The sequence below is a fragment of the Odocoileus virginianus genome, chromosome 1, assembly GCF_023699985.2.
Source record: "Odocoileus virginianus isolate 20LAN1187 ecotype Illinois chromosome 1, Ovbor_1.2, whole genome shotgun sequence".
NCBI classification, from domain to species: domain Eukaryota; kingdom Metazoa; phylum Chordata; class Mammalia; order Artiodactyla; family Cervidae; genus Odocoileus; species Odocoileus virginianus.
Window position 1 is genome coordinate 82,454,975 of NC_069674.1, and position 16,504 is coordinate 82,471,478.

General features: G+C 41.3%; 1 protein-coding gene across 1 annotated transcript in view; it reads right to left on the reverse strand.

The window, feature by feature from the left end:
* Positions 1 to 16,504, reverse strand: part of DNAH11 (dynein axonemal heavy chain 11) — a 344,761-nt gene that overhangs the window by 107,560 nt on the left and 220,697 nt on the right. The window contains exons 58-62 of the mRNA XM_070470248.1: positions 16,189 to 16,302; positions 12,084 to 12,227; positions 10,988 to 11,170; positions 9,339 to 9,440; positions 2,444 to 2,578 (exon numbers count right to left, since the gene is read on the reverse strand). Of these exons, the coding sequence (XP_070326349.1) occupies positions 2,444 to 2,578; positions 9,339 to 9,440; positions 10,988 to 11,170; positions 12,084 to 12,227; positions 16,189 to 16,302 (678 nt within the window). The remainder of the gene's footprint in view (positions 1 to 2,443; positions 2,579 to 9,338; positions 9,441 to 10,987; positions 11,171 to 12,083; positions 12,228 to 16,188; positions 16,303 to 16,504) is intronic.

Here is a 16,504-nt window from a genome sequence, read left to right on the forward strand (position 1 = left end):
ATACGTATATACATACTTATATGTATTTTTTGTTAGTTAACATTATTCAGCCATTTTCCCTCTCCTTTTCTAAATCATAATCTAAATCATCATGAATAAATAAAGCCTTTGGAAGACATTGCTGTCTGCTAGAGATACAAGGTGGCAAGATACAAGATACAAGGCCTGTTTTTCCCTTGATAAAACTTTCAGACATTTTCTACCTCAAGTAAGTCTAATTAAATGGCACTTCCTCTTTTCCATAGGTCCTTATAAATGGTAAATCCTTCACACTGCCTAAATCTTATCACTTCAGATGGAAGCAGGTATAAACTCTACTAGGAGCTTGCATAATTTCTCAACAGATCTAAGAAAAATGAATCTTCAAAGGGCTCCAGAATTTCTTTTCAACACAGGAGTTCTTCCCAAACTCACCCATTCATTCATTCAACAAATATCTATTGGTGCCTCCAGGGACTACTCTATATGTTTGGGATCAAGCAGTGCAGGAAACAAATGAAGTTTCCTTCTTTTGAGAGCTCATAGCCTAGTTAGGGGGAAAAGACTGCAAAAAAAGTACATATATTCATGCATGTATACATGTGAGTGTGTCATATGATGATACAGACTATGAAAAAATAGTAAAGCAGAGGAAACAAAAACATCTATAGAGTGCTATGGCTGATTCTTGATGTTTGACAGAAAACCACAAAATTCTGTAAAGCAATTATCCTTCAATTAAAAAAATAAAGTGGCGAAAAAAAAGATCTATGGAGTGGTGTGTGCATGCGTGTATTCGTGTGTGTGTGTATGTGTATAAGGGGCAAGGCGCATGCTTTTTAACAAAGGGAGGTCAGAGAAAACCATGTAATAAGGAGAACTTCTGGCAGATACCTGAAGGAAGTATGGGACCCAGTAATATCAATGCCTGGAAAAGTGTCAGCCACATGGAGGAAAAAGGCAAAGGCCATGGGGTAGGAGAGTGACTGGCAGGGTGAGGAAGAGTGAGCTGCCTGGTGAGGGTGGAGCGGGGCAGAAGGTGGCAGAATGGAGGACAGAGATATCCAGGAGCCAGGTCATGGAGGGTCCTGCAGGCCTGGCAAAACCGCTGGACCGTATTTTGAGTGAGACAAGTAGTTATTGGAGAATTCTGAGAGAGCGGTAACATGAGTGGACTTAGTTTTTCTAACAACATCACTCAGTGGCTCTAAGGGGTGTGGACCTTGAGGGTAGTGGTGGAGGCTAGGGCGATGCTCCAGCGGGGAGAAGCTGGAGGCCTGGACCAGCGTGGAGAGGTGAAGCTGCTGAAGAGTGCTGGGATTCTGAATGGACTTTGAAGGGCGAGATAGGACGGTATGCTGCTAGACTGAATATGGGTGTGAGGAAGAAAGCAGTAAGTCAAGAGCTTTAGGCCATAACAACTAGAAGAAAAGACCAGCAGTTATTGAGACTGAACAGAGAGAGTGGATCTAGCAGAACGAAGAGTTTGCATATAATAAACTATGAGTTTCAGAGGGATAATGGGTTTAAATTTGTATTAGATTTAAATTAGATTGTTAAAAGTCTACTTATAAGAAATCAGGCCAGCCTCAGCCATCCTAACTTACATTTCTCCCTCCTTTCTTGGTGAGAGAACTCTGATTCTGAAAAGACTGTTACTGTGTCCAGTACCCTGGGATGAACTGGCTAAGTAAATTATGATCACCCCATTTCCCACGTTCCCTGCCTTCTTTGCATCTATCTGTGGTCACTCTAGTTCTGGCTAAACAAACAAGTGCTTTAGGTAAGTCTGCTTAAGGGGATGCCTTAAGCAGAAAACTTGTTTTTGTTATAAAAGGAGAAAAACCTAGCTGCTACAGATTCTTTTCTCCTGCCTGAACCTGAAGGAGTAGCATCCACCTGGCACATGGCTGTAAAATGTATGAGGGTGAACAGACATGTGCTCTGACAGCAGCAGAAGGCAGCAGACAAGTCAGGGGTCTGATCACTCATTCCCTGAAACGACACTGATAATGGCCTATCTTTGCAATTTTTTTTTTAATATGTGAAAAATAAACTCCCTTTTGTTTAAGCCACTGTGAAACAACTTTTCTATCACCTTCAGCTAAATGTATGTCTAGTAGTGCAATTCTATATTTTTAGGTAGCACTTAAAAACAAGAGTTTTGAGATTCACATATCATGAAATTCACCAAGTCTTCAGTTGAGTGAGTTTTAATATATTCACAGATTCGTGCCATCATCCCCAATAATTTTAGGTTTCTCTCATACAATAGAGAAACTCATACCCATCAGCAGGCACTCCCAGGTTCCTGTCCCCTTGTCCAGGATAAATGATTCTTATTCCCCTTTTTGTTGTTGAGTCCATGTTTAGCCAGTCATTGTTGAGAGCAAATAAGGATAAAATCTCCAAATGCTGATTCTCAATAGTTTGGTTGGAATTTTGGAAGAAAAGGTTAACTCACCTCAAGTTCCCTCACAAGTCTGTTGGCTAGTTCAATAGTTTTGTTGGTTTGGTTCACCTCTTCTTGACAGCGAACTTTCTCAGCTATTGCCTTTTCAAACGAATCTGTGAGTCTGCTCAGATTTCGATCCAAATCCTTAAAAAAAAAAAAGTCGAAATTAACATCTGAGCCATTTTTAGGTAAAATGCAAACATTACAATCATCTTAAAACACCTGTTACCTTAAGGTAAATGAAACAAACTCCCTTCCCTCCTTTGCCCCTTGAGCACACATATGTTTTGGGAGAAGATGAGAGGTTGGTGATAATAAATGCATCAGGGCAACCATGCAGTCTTCCTCTCTTCCTTCCACACTGGGCAGAGTGCAGACAGCTACCTGGGCAAGTGGACGTGCCCTGCTGACTCAAATACACTCTTGAGCGTCCAGCCCCCTCACTCACGCCTAAGCCTCAGCTCCCCTATATTAATGATGAATGTCATACTTTCTGTTCTCTCTGCTGACTTCTCTTTCCACTTCTCGTGGTCCATAATTCAGGCAATGAAGAGGAGTGTTAATTATTGAGCTCTTTTATATCTCAACACCCTGGCCTGGTTGGCCAACCAAATTTTCTCTTCTGGAAACTTGGGATTGCAAGGCTGAGGTATGTCACTTTCTTCAGCATTATAAGATCTGGGAAGATGTGCATATGTGGGAGGGCTTCATTTAGAGAGGGACCATCTTTCACCAGGGGCACAGGAAAACAGGAGAAACCAGTCCAGAGAAAGAGAAAGAAGGAAAAGGTAGCAAGGGGAGAAGTCACATGGCCCTAAACACATTCTTGACAGCTTCCCACTTCCTGGATCTTGTTCCTCCAGAGACCAAGTCACACAGTTATTTTTTCCCTCAGAGTGCCATGAGTATTCCTGGTCTCCATTTTGGCTTAAGGTTCCCTAAGTAGGTTTCTATTTGTACAGCTAAAGGAGCCTTGACTAAGGGAGAAAATAGTTGGGAGACTCCTTATTATAGCATCTTGCTACCTGCAAGTTCTAACAATCCTAAATGAGATTTTTAACACTGTGCTTATAAGTATGTGCAAAATTCCAAGAGACTTTAATAATCAAATTTGTAGAACATACCCTATTTATAGAGACTGTCAATATTTGTCTATAACCCAATTATATTATCATTTAAATTTATATCATATAATATATATAAAGAAGTAGTACTTCTTTAAAAAAAGTATATGTCATATTTAAGATTTACATATGAAACAATGTCAGATTTGTGAGAAATGGTGGAGATGTGCATCTTCAGTTAGAAATCAGGTCAAAATAAATAATATCTAGAGGTATATTTTATTAAAAATACTTATGGTTTTATAGGGCTTCCCAGGTGGCACAGTGGATTCCCTGATAGCTCAGTTGGTAAAGAATCCCTCTGCAATGCAGGAGACCCTGGTTCGATTCCTAGGTCGAGAAGATCCACTGGAGAAGGGATAGGCTACCCACGCCAGTATTCTTGGGCTTCTGTTGTGGCTCAGCTGGTAAAGAATCCAACTGCAATGCGGGAGACCTGGGTTGGGAAGATCCCCTAGAGAAGGGAAAAGCTACCCACTCAAGTATTCTGGCCTAGAGAATTCTATGGACTGTATAGTCCATGGGGTCGCAAAGAGTCTGACACAACTGAGCAACTTTCACTTTCAGGTGGCACTGTGGTAAAGAACCCTCCTGTCAATGCAGGAGACACAAGAGGCGCAGGTCCAATCTCTGGGTCAGGTAGATCCCCTGGAGCAGGAAATGGTAACCCACTCTAGTATTCTTGCCAGTAAAATCCTATGGACAGAGGAGGCTGGCAGGCTACATTCCATGGGGTTACAAGAGTTGGACATGACTGAGTGTGTGAACATAAATACAAACACACACACACAGTACATGGTTTTATAAAATACAGAAGCTGATCTTAGCTCTGGTATCAGACACCTGAGTTCATGTCTGGATTCTGCTATCAGCTAAGCAGCCTCAAGGTGGACTGTGTACTTAAGCTCTCTATGCCTCAGTTTCATTAGTTGGACACAAATGAAGCAACATAGCATGCATGCATGCATCATCTAAAAAGTGAAATAATGTCACCCATTTCATAGGGTTGACCTAGGTATATACAGACCTAACAGAAGCAGAAGAGACTAAGAAGAGATGGCAGAAATACACAGAAGAACTATACAAAAAAGGTCTTAATGACCCAGATAACCATGATGGTGTGGTCACTCACCTAGAGCCGGACATCCTGGCATGCAAAGCCAAGTGGGCCTTAGGAAGCATTACTACAAACAAAGCTAATGGAGTTCATGGAATTTCAGCTGGGCTATTTAAAACCCTAAAAGATGCTGCTGTTAATTTGGGAAATTCAGCAGAGGCCACAGGCCTGGAAAAGGTCAGTTTTCATTCCAAGCCCAAAGAAGGTCAATGCCAAAGAATGTTCAAACGACTGCACAATTGCACTCATTTCACATGTTGGCAAGGTATGCTGAAAATCCTTCAAACTAGGCTTCAACAGTTACGTGAACCAAGAACTTTCAGATGTACAAGTTGGATTTAGAAAAGGCAGAGAAACCAGAGATCAAATTGCCAACATCCATTGGATTACAGAAAAAGCAAGGGAATTCCAGAACAACATCTACTTCTGCTTCATTGACTATGCTAAAGCCTTAGACTGTGTAGATCACAACAAACTGTGGGAAATTCTTAAAGAGATGGGAATACCAGACTACCTAACCTGCCTCCTGAGAAACTTCTATGCAGGTCAAGAAGCAACTGAATGAGTAACAATGGACTAGTTCAAAATTGGGAAAGGAGTGCGTCAAGGCTGTATATTGTCATTCTCATTCTTTAATGTAAATGCAGAGTACATCATGCAAAATGCTGGGGTGGATGAAGCACAAGCTGGAATCAAGACTGCCAGGAGAAATATCAGTAACCTCAGATATGCAGATGACACCACACTTATAGCAGAAAGTGAATAGGAACTAAAGAGCCTCCTGATGAAAGTGAAAGAGAAGAGTGAAAAAGTTGGCTTAAAACTCTGCATTCAAGAAACTAAGATCATGGCATCCAGTGCCATCACTTCATGGCAAATAGAAGGGAAAACCATGGAAATAGTGATAGACATTATTTTCCTGGGCTCCAAAATCACCGTGGATGGTGACTGCATCCATGAAATTAAAAGATGCTTGCTCCTTGGAAGAAAAGCTATGACAAACCTAGACACCCTAATAAAAAGCAGAGATATTACGTTACTGACGAAGTCAAAACTATGGTTTGTAGTCAAAGCTATGGTTTCTCCAGTAGTCATGTATGGATGTGAGAGTTGGACCATAAAGAAGGCTGAGCACTGAAGAATTGGTGCTTTCAAACTGTGGTGCTGGAGAAGACTCTTGAGAGTCCCGTGGACTGCGAGGAGATCAAACCAATCAATCCTAAAGAAAATAAACCCTGAATATTCATTGGAAGGACTGATGCTGAAGCTCTAATACTTTGCCACCTGATGGAAAGAGCCAACTCATTAGAAAAGACCCTGAAGCTGAGAAAGATTGAGGGCAGGAGGAGCAGGGGGCAACAGAGGCAATGAGCTGGTTGGATGGCATCACTGACTCAACAGACGTGAGTTTAAACAAACTCCAGGATACAGTGAAGGATAGGGAAGCCTGGTGTGCTGCAGTCCATGGGGTCACAGAGTCAGACAGGACTGAGCGACTCATCAACAATAATTCACATACCTAAAGTATAAGCTGATATACCGTTTCCTTTTGTAAAGCTGGGTTGGGGACTGGGTATTGGGAGACCATGGGCTCCTGCACTTGTTTCTCTGCCTCTCATGCAGAGGTACTGACAGCTCTTGCTCTGGACTATCTTCTGCAAGGTATCTGCAGAGCAAACAGGCTTCAGAAATAGAGCCAGTGTTTCTCTCAGGGCACAGGACAGAAGTACTCCTGTGCCAGAGTACTGAAGATGTGTTTCTCTGTGGGACAAAAGTTGGGCAGATTTACTCGCAGCTTTCTTTATAGGGGGTGTTTCCTAAGCTTGGGATACCTCAGCTGTGACACAAACCCACTGTGAACTGCCTCAGCTGACCCACTGTGCATCACGGCCATGGGGACTGGGAGAGCTGAGGCCCACACGAGGCTCACGCTGCTCGCTGTGCTGTGGGTAAGGCAGCCCTCTGCTCTCTGACCCACTCAGCCCATATCCTATCATCTGCCCAGCATCTGTGAAACAGCGGTGGGTAACCTGTCAGCCTGTGAGTAGGGTAGAATCTTGGTTGCTTCACAGTTCTGGACAGGCCCTGGCCTCTCAGGTTCTAGAAATAAATGGGAGGTGGGGGAAGGACTTAGTCCGAAGACCCCAGCCCACCAGACACCCTAAAACCAGTGTTCTCCAGCTGAAGTGTGCACCAGAACCGCCTGGAGGGTTTGATCAAATCCAAAATTCCTGAATTCCCTGCCAGGGTTGCTCATTCAGTGGATCTGAGAGTCTGGATCTCTAATGAGTTCCCAGGTGACACTGATGCTTCTGTGGTCGAGAGTACACACTCTGAGAATCACTACCCTAAAGAGACAAATCTGCACATTTTCATGGTCATCCTTAGATCCTGTATGTTTCAAAGACAAGATGGCCTAAGCAGGTTTGGTTTGTTTTGTTTTTTTCCCCACTCAGCCTTCAATATGAGGCCATCTTTTAGTCTGAAACTAGAGATGAAGACTTTGAAAGAACAAACATACAAAGTCTAATACTAGTTAATGAATGAATTTCCTAAATGATGGTAGACACAGCCCTGCTTTTCTAGGTGAGAAGGCAACAGAAGGCATAGATAAGGAGGAGGGAAAGGCCATGAGAGAGAAGGAAACAGAGGCTGAAGGAGATGAAAGCAAAGCTAGCAAAAATTATCATGACACCTGGGCGCAAACCTTGACTTGACTCTGTACCAACAGACAGAAACTATGCAGAGTCTGACTTTGACTGTGGCCTGACCAGTCTTCACAGCAAATTGTTTTTTACTTCAAATTTCCAACAAAGGACATTCTCCCATACAACCACCATATAACCATAATTCACCTCCTCAGAGACCCACGGTAGGATTTCCTCCAAGATGGGAGCATGCTCCTTCAGGTCTCCCCTCAATTCTTTCTGCTCCTAGAGACCACCTCTAGCCAAATTAAGCTAAAGAGAATCTCCTGAAAATGGGAGAGCTCTTTCAGTGAAAGGAAAGGCACAGAATCACACACAGGCTCCTAGGAGCTCCAGAAAGACTTGGGGGCAGAACAAAATACTTGAAAGCTTCCTCTGGACACTGTACTACCATACGTGAACTTTATTTTCAGTCTCATTCTCTGGCTACTGATTTGATTCTAGAGATTGGGGGAGTCAAACTAGCAAAGCTTGGATCACATAACCAGGCTTCAGCTAGGACAGAAAAAGGTAGCCCTGATCGAAGTCCTACCTGAGTGTATCCAATGGGGAAAGGTAATTCTCCAAAGATAAACCAGTCTGTTGCCACCCAAAGAAGGTAGATTGGATGCTGGTAGCCAAAATACATCACAGATGGCCCCCCTGAGAGTTAGCTGTTATTCATGAAGTGACAGTTGAGAAACTGAAGCTCTGAGGATTTCCCTAGGTGGCCAGGGTTACCCAGCCTTGTCACTCTGACTGTACCATTCCATGTTACCATGTCAGGCACCTCCAACTCATCATCTCTAGTCTGTATGTGCCCCTCCCCCTACCATGTCATCAGCAGCCTTGAATCCATGGACTTGTCAAGTCTACCAAGTGCTCCTTCCTGTCTCCACCGTAGCTGTCCCTGCCTTAGCTGAGGCCCTCAGAGGACCCACAGTGGCACTTTTAACTTGTCTTCCTGCAGCTAGCCTCTTCTCTTCCTCCAGCTTCCATTCAGTTGATGAAAAGTGACCATGCCATTAACCTATTAAAATCTTTCAAAGGCTCAATACCAAGGTCAGATAAGATTTAAATTCTGCAGCATGAAAGGCAGAGAAGGCTTTTGCTCAACTTTTGCAACTTCATCTTTCATTCCTCCTTACTATTCCTAACCATCCCCCAGACACTCATGTTAGGGTTCTGGCCTACTAGGACTCATGAAGTCTACCAACTGCTTCTTCCCTCTTTTCTTCACTTTTTTTTAAATCACAAACACCTTTCCTGATCTTGTTATCCTTGGTGACTTACAAGTAATTTTTGCAGTTCATATCAAATACACCTTCATTATGAAACTTTCCCTAATTTCTTTAGGCTCTTTTTTGGCGCTCCTATTGCATTCTGGATATAGTCACACATATACTTGTAGCATCAAATGACAATGATCTGTTATGTACTTGTAGAGATAGTCAAGGTGATAATATTTGCAGTTAACATTTTCTAATCACATACTATATGCCAAGCACCATGCTAAATTCTCATTATGAATTACTCTCGTTTTATCTTCATGATCTACCTAAGAAGTAAATATGCTATTACAGTACCAATTTCTCAGATGAGAAAAAAGAGGCTCAGAGGTTAACTAACATGTGCTGGGTGAAACAGTAAATAGTGGAGTCTGGATGTAAACCCAGACACTTTGGTTCCAGAATCCTTGCTTTAAATCCTTGAACGCTATCCTCTTTCTACTGCCAGACCATGAAAGTTTCTTAAGTGCAGAAATCATGAAAGTCCCCTTTTCCAGCTCGGTGTCCAGCATCCAGCAGACAAGGAATGTCCACCGAAGAAGAATATAAATGAATATACTCATGAAAGGTCCAATTCCTTCCTGAGCGGTAGGTCTCAGAGACGGCCCTGTCTGAAGGTGGGATCCTAAGGGTAGGGGCGGGGTTCCACCACTTAGGAACTTCTTCTGTGTTGGAGCCTGTACTTACCGCTAGCTTTTTCCTGATAGCCTCCAATTTCTCAGTAGCTGCAGCCAGTTCTAAGTTTGCTTGGGCTAATGCTTGGCGTTTGGGCTCCACATCACAGTAGACCTGAAAATCCACATAAGGGTTATTTCACAAGGCAATGAAGATGCAAAGAGGGCAGGTAATCATTCAGTTTTCTATTTCCTGGAAGCTTTACAATTAAAATCTCTAATTCACCTAGAAATTTGGTGTTTACTTTTAGTCATGGTAACACCTAATGGCAGAACAAAAATCCACATAGCCTTCCAAATTTTCTCTGCTTGTCCATTACTCACTCATTTGTTATGGACATTAGCGTGATAAGCACTAGCATAAAATGCTACACAGGCCACATACCATTAAGCTATAAAATTAGTTTTTCATAAAATTTGGAGACAACCCTCATTATCACCAGAAATTGTCGAGTATAGCAACTACAGCTAAAGGTGGGATCATGTCTAGCCTTAAAGGCAGAAAACTGGTGTGGAGAAATTCTCTGAACCCAGAAAGAAACATGAGAGATACCCTCACACAGTATGACGTTAACCACACTAACACTTTCTTTTTTTTCTCTAAGTTCTTGGCCAACTTAAAGGTTATCTGAACGGGTGATTTGAGCATTTGAGTGGATCAAATATTCTGTTGGGAAGGGAGAAAGGAAATTAAATTTTCTTTTCTATTTCATAGCAAAACAACACAGAACACAGCAATGGTGCAGTGCTGGGCTTGTCTTTCCACCGAGGGTGTGAGGCCAGCGCAGCGGTCAGCTGCACCATTACGGAGCGAGGCCGCCCATCAGCCGTGATCTGCCTGCAGTCTGGCCTGATGCAGGTTTCCACTGAAGAGAGACGGACAGGGTCCTATTCCCATGGGTCCCTAGAGGGAAGGACATACCCTAGTTTTCTGAAAATCATTCTGGGAAAGACAGTGGCATTTCCTCAGCAATTCTACCTTTGAATATAACACACAAGACTTAAAGACAGAAATAATAATAATATTTGTTAGTTCTTCCTGGCAAAGGGCCATGCATGTTCCCTTTTCACATACAGTCCTTCGCAAAGTGTTTGGGACACAACTGACAGACAAGTACTTGATAAATAAATGATTAACTGAAATGATCATCTATCTCTATTTGGCCCCAAAGTACAAACTTTAGAATAGACCGCATACAGTCAAAAACACATTTGTCATTAAAATATGAAAGTCCTCCAAAGGTTATTTCTCATCTCATTAAGTCTACTTGTAGCTGGCGTAAATTTCTGCTTTGAGAGCAGGGGTGAAATTTAATTAAACATGAACTCAGATTTGCAGTTGTTTCAAGTCAATAACTGAAATAATTCAATATAAATAATTATTCTACCCAAATGTTTTTATCTAATCAAATCAAATTTAATTGCTGCTGTTTGATCTAAAGAAGTTACTCTACCCTAAAAAAGCATGGCTTCCAACATTTCAGCTATCCTCCTTTAGAGAATTACGATTAATCTGATGGTTTCATGTCTTATTCTTTGAACTTTATCTTATTCAGATAATTAAATATCAAATTATTTTACATTTTTTGCTAGCCTAGAAATTAATATTATATGACCCTTCCTGAATAACACCCATAAACCATCTGGTCAGGCCTGATACACCTCGTAGAATTTCATGATGTTGATGACCCAGGCGCAGAGGCCAGCTGCTGCAAAAGATTTGGTCCGAATCAGGTTTGGGTTGAACTCGGGGTCTTTCAAATACTGTTCCTTCACCACTTTTAGACAATTCTCTGGAATGTGCTCTTTGTCATAGTTAATTAACGCTTGCAAAAAATCATCCACCTGTAAAGCAAAAAAGACTTATTGCAATGAGCCATTTGTGCTGCAGAGAAAATTCCAAGATCAAAAGTTAAAATCAGCTTTTAGGATTCACATCACAAAGGCAAAATTGGCAAGCTGCATTTATCCCACTGTTTGACTTTTTCAGTCTTTATAGTCTAAAGTTAGAATTAGCAATGGACACTTTTAAAATCCCTTCTATCCCAGGGTAAAATATTCAGTCTTTGCACAGGAGGCATTCACATTCTGAAGAAAAGAAAGGCAGAAAAGAAAAAGAAAAACACATACCCCAAAGCCCCTTTGCTTCACCTTCTTGTACATTAGTAACATTTTCCAACAGAAGAAACCCATGTAATTTTCTCCCTCCTACACTTAACTGCTTTAGTAATTTTGAAAATAATTAGCAACCTTCCAACTGCTGCTGGTGCTGATCTAGGTGGGCTACAACCCCACGCTAATCTCCAACTTGGCAAACAAAAGTTCTAGGTCCAGAGAACGCACAGCAGATGACTCTCAGCAAATCTGAAGATGATTTCTTTTTAATAGTTAGGGATTTTATAGCTGCTTCTTTCTCCTCAAACTGTATGTACTCTAAGAAATTTATTTTACTGAAGTATAGTTGATTCAAATGTTGGGTTAATTTCTGATATAGAGCACAGAGATTCAATTATACATATATATAGAATATATATATACACACAGACATACACATTCTTTTCATATGGTCTATCAGAGGATATTGAATATAGTTCCCTGTGCTATACAACAGGACCCTATTGTTTATCCATTCTGCATAAAATAGTTTGCATCTGCTAATCCCAAATTCCCAGTCCATTCCTCCCCAGTCCCTGCTGTCAATAAAACCACAGAACTGAACACAGAAATCATCAGAATTTTCACGCTGCCAGCCTGATACCTTTCCCATGAAGACTCTAGCTGCTTTCCAACTCCGGTCTTTCGGCACTCTGCCCCGCGGAGCCAGAAGGCCCATCACAGCCGCAGTAACGTTGGTAACTGCATTTGGAGGGTTGGGAAAGGCTTTCAGCTCAGTGAGATTGACCTGAAGGAAAGCACACACACTCTCAAGACCAGGGCGCTCTGCTCTCTCAAGACCACTGCTGGGTCATTAAGCTGGTCTTCAGTGGCTAGTCTTTTCCACCCTCTCCTTTTCACACCGGTCTCGGTTTGGCAGTTTTGCAGCCCTCCCAGAGATCCCACTGTGGGACACCAGTAGGTCCAGGTCTTTCTGGCACTCTTCTCATACTTTGGAAACATCACTGCCTTTTTGGGTTCCAAGTAAATTTATCTTCCTGATGTACCAGCCCTGCAGAGTCTTGCACACTGAGGCCACAGAATTTCATAAATGTATAGGTTTTAGGGTATTTATGGGTTCATCCAACCTATGTAGTATATCTGTCTTTGAATCAGGCCTTCCAGAAACAAGGAATTCCCTGGTGGTGCAGTGGTAAAGAATCTGCCTGCCAATTCAAGAGACACGGGTTTGATCCCTGGGTTGGGAAGATACCCTGGAGAAGTAAATGGCAACCCACGCCAGTATTCTTGCCTGGAGAATCCCATGGACAGAGAAGCCTGGTGGGCTATAGTCCACCGGGTCACAAAGAGTCAGACACAACTTAGCGACTAAATAAAGGCAATGACCCAGAAACAGAGTCCCTTAGTTCAGAGTCTTTTAGTTTTGTTTTTCTGCTTTATATGCACAAGAAACATCTTCTATTACACTATAATGACTCAACCAGGAAGATGCCCATAGAGGCTGAATCTTCTTTCTACATTCTTCCTTAGTCTCTGAAGGTCAAAATCTTAATTTACTCAAGAGATGGTATTAATATAATATGTTACAAGTACCAGGAAAATACTTTGGAGTAAGATTAATATCCGTAAGAAGTATATGTAGGTTCACAATATTTTTTTGTGTGTTTTTTTTAAGGATTTTCTATGAAATTTCCTGAACAGTATTATATACTCTTACCTATAAAATCTCATCAAATGTTGAACCTGATTTTCCTCTATTACCATAAATTGCCTTTTCATTTGGGAAATGACTGCAAAGAACAGAAACGGTGTGAAAACAAGAGTAAAAGCAAAAACATAAAGTATGCTAAGGCTAACTGAGTGATGCTTTTAAGGCCCACTTGACTTCACATTCCAGGATGTCTGGCTCTAGGTGAGTGATCACACCATTGTGATTATCTGGGTCATGAAGATCTTTTTTGTACATTTCTTCTGTGTATTCTTGCCACCTCTTCTTAATATCTTCTGCTTCTGTTAGGTCCATACCATTTCTGTCCTTTATCGAGCCCATCTCTGCATGAAATGTTTCCTTGGTATCTCTAATTTTCTTGAAGAGATCTCTAGTCTTTCCCATTCTGTTGTTTTCCTCTACTTCTTTGCATTGATCGCTGAGGAAGGCTTTCTTAACTCTCCTGGCTATTCTTTGGAACTCTGCATTCAAATGGGAATATCTTTCCTTTTCTCCTTTGCTTTTTGCTTCTCTTCTTTCACAGCTATTTCTAAGGCCTCCTCAGACAGCCATTTTGCTTTTTTTCATTTCTTTTCCATGGGGATGGTCTTAATCCCTGTCTCCTGTACAATGTCATGAACCACTATTCATAGTTCATCAGGCACTCTGTCTATCAGATCTAGTCCCTTCAATCTATTTCTCACTTCCACTGTATAATCATAAGGGATTTGATTTAGGTCATACCTGAATGGTCTAGTGGTTTTCCCTACTTTCTTCAATTTAAGTCTGAATTTGGCAATAAGGAGTTCATGATCTGAGCCACAGTCAGCTCCCGGTCTTGTTTTTGCTGACTGTATAGAGCTTCTCCATCTTTGGTTGCAAAGAATATAATCAATTTGATTTTAGTGTTGCCCATCTCGTGGTATCCATGTGTAGACTCTTCTCTTGTGTTGTGGGAAGAGGGCATTTGCTATGACCATTGTGTTCTCTTGGCAAAACTCTATTAGCCTTTGTCCTGCTGCATTCTGTACTCCAAGGCGAAATTTGCCTGCTTCAGCATTCAGAAAACGAAGATCATGGCATCTGGTTCCATCACTTCATGGGAAATAGATGGGGAAACAGTGGCAAACAGTGTCAGACTTTATTTTTGGGGCTCCAAAATCACTGCAGATGGTGAGCACAGCCATGAAATTAAAAGACACTTACTCCTTGGAAGGAAAGTTATGATCAACCTGGATAGCATATTAAAAAGCAGAGACATTACTTTGCCAACAAAGGTCCATCTAGTCAAGGCTATGGTTTTTTCATTAGTCGTGTATGGATATGAGAGTTGGATGGTGAAGAAAGCTGAGCGCTGAAGAATTGATGCTTTTGAACTGTGGTGTTGGAGAAGACTCTTGAGAGTCCCTTGGACTGCAAGGAGATCCAACCAGTCCATCCTAAAGGAGATCAGTCCTGGGTGTTCATTGGAAGGACTGATGCTGAAGCTGAAACTCCAATACTTTGGCTACCTCACGAGACGAGTTGACTCATTGGAAAAGACCCTAACGCTGGGAAGGATTGGAGGCAGGAGGAGAAGGGGACGACAGAGGATGAGATGGCTGAATGGCATCACCGACTTGATAGACATGGGTTTGGGTGGACTCCAGGAGTTGGTGATGGACAGGGAGGCCTGGCATGCTGCGATTCATGGGGTTGCAAAGAGTCAGATGTGACTGAGGAACTGAACTGAACTGAATGCTAACTGAGAGCTAAGTAACCAAAATCCTTTCATCATTTATAAATATATTGAGCTTTATATTTAAGTGATATTAATTTATTTTGACTGAGTAAATAATGATACATTCAGAGAAAAATCTGCCAATATAAAGCACAAAGAACAAAATAAACATTCTAGAGCTCAGAAAGAGGAAAGTATAAAATTTCATTACTCAGAGATAATTACTTTTATCTTTTTTCCAACTTTTCCTATGTATAAGCATGTTCTTATTAAAAACTGTCATAACATATGCTATTTTATACTATGCCTTTTTCATTTAATAGATCATGAACATTTTTTCACATTGCTAGCTAGGTTTAACAATTATCATTTTAATGGTAGCAGGTTATTTGAATGCAGAATAATCAATCTTCCATCACAGTATACTTATGTTCTTTTAAAGTGTTCAACTTTATGGTAATGCTAAAAGGAACATCCATGAAGATAATAACTCTGTTCACAGTCAAAATTATTTTCTTCAAAAGAATACTGAGAGAAACGAATGGAATATTTTTTTGAAGAGCAGTGGAAGTCTGGATCCTTCCCTCTTTGAAAGTGAATCCAAGACCTTCAGGCCTAGTAATGCCCTGGGAATCTCCCCAGAGGCCTAGCAGAACTGAAAGGCAAGACCAGCTGCCAGTTTTTAAAATAACATTGCCCATAATTCCACCTCTCTTTACACAGTCCTTCTGATCACCACAGTTTATTTCCTCTTATGGGAATTTGAATGCTCAATGAGATTTTGCTAATAACGTGAAGCTAGGAAAAATGGTGTGGGTCAAAACTAGGTATCTTTGCTTCCAGGTTTTTCTACTTTACCTGAGGGTCTCTCATTAATACTACTTTTTTATAAGATATTCATAAAAGGAAATATCCAGAGGATATAAAGAATCCCCCACTTACTTCTTAAAGCAACAGAGGAAATAAAGAATCTTCCACTTGGTTTTTAAAGCAACACATAATATGAACCACTGGATTTGGGCACTCTTTTGAAGTGCTAACAATAGAGTTGCCTTTTATGAGAGCATAAACTGCATGGCATTGGAAGTATTCAAAAGGAGACTACGTGTTGAGGCCAAGGAGGACAGACTTTGGGATGGGAAAGGCAGCTCAACTATAATGATGACCTCAGTGATGTCCTTAAATAGTTGTTTCAACTGTAACATTTTATGGGACCTTCTTTTTTTTTGATTGCATGGATTTCACTATCAATTCAGTTATTCAAACTCTAATAACCTTCAAATATTCTGAGGAAACCCTGAGCCCAGGAATCATTCTTACCCTGTTGAGTGTATTGAGGGCAGCTGTCGCGGCCACCAGCGCGGGCTCAGCTTTCAGTAAGTCTGCCTCACACTCCCTCTGTTTCTGGGACACTTCAGTCTGAATGGCCGTCACCTAATCAAAGAGGAAAAGCACACAAACCTATTATCGTCTCAGATCTCTCTCTTGGAAAATGCAAGCTGCCTCAGAGACACTGTTGAATAATTTGCCTATATTTTGAACAGATGAGGATTTTGTCATAAAGACTAATTTCTCTTCAGGCATATGGTATACACAAAGCTTTGCATATGCACAAAACATACAACACAATCTCAAC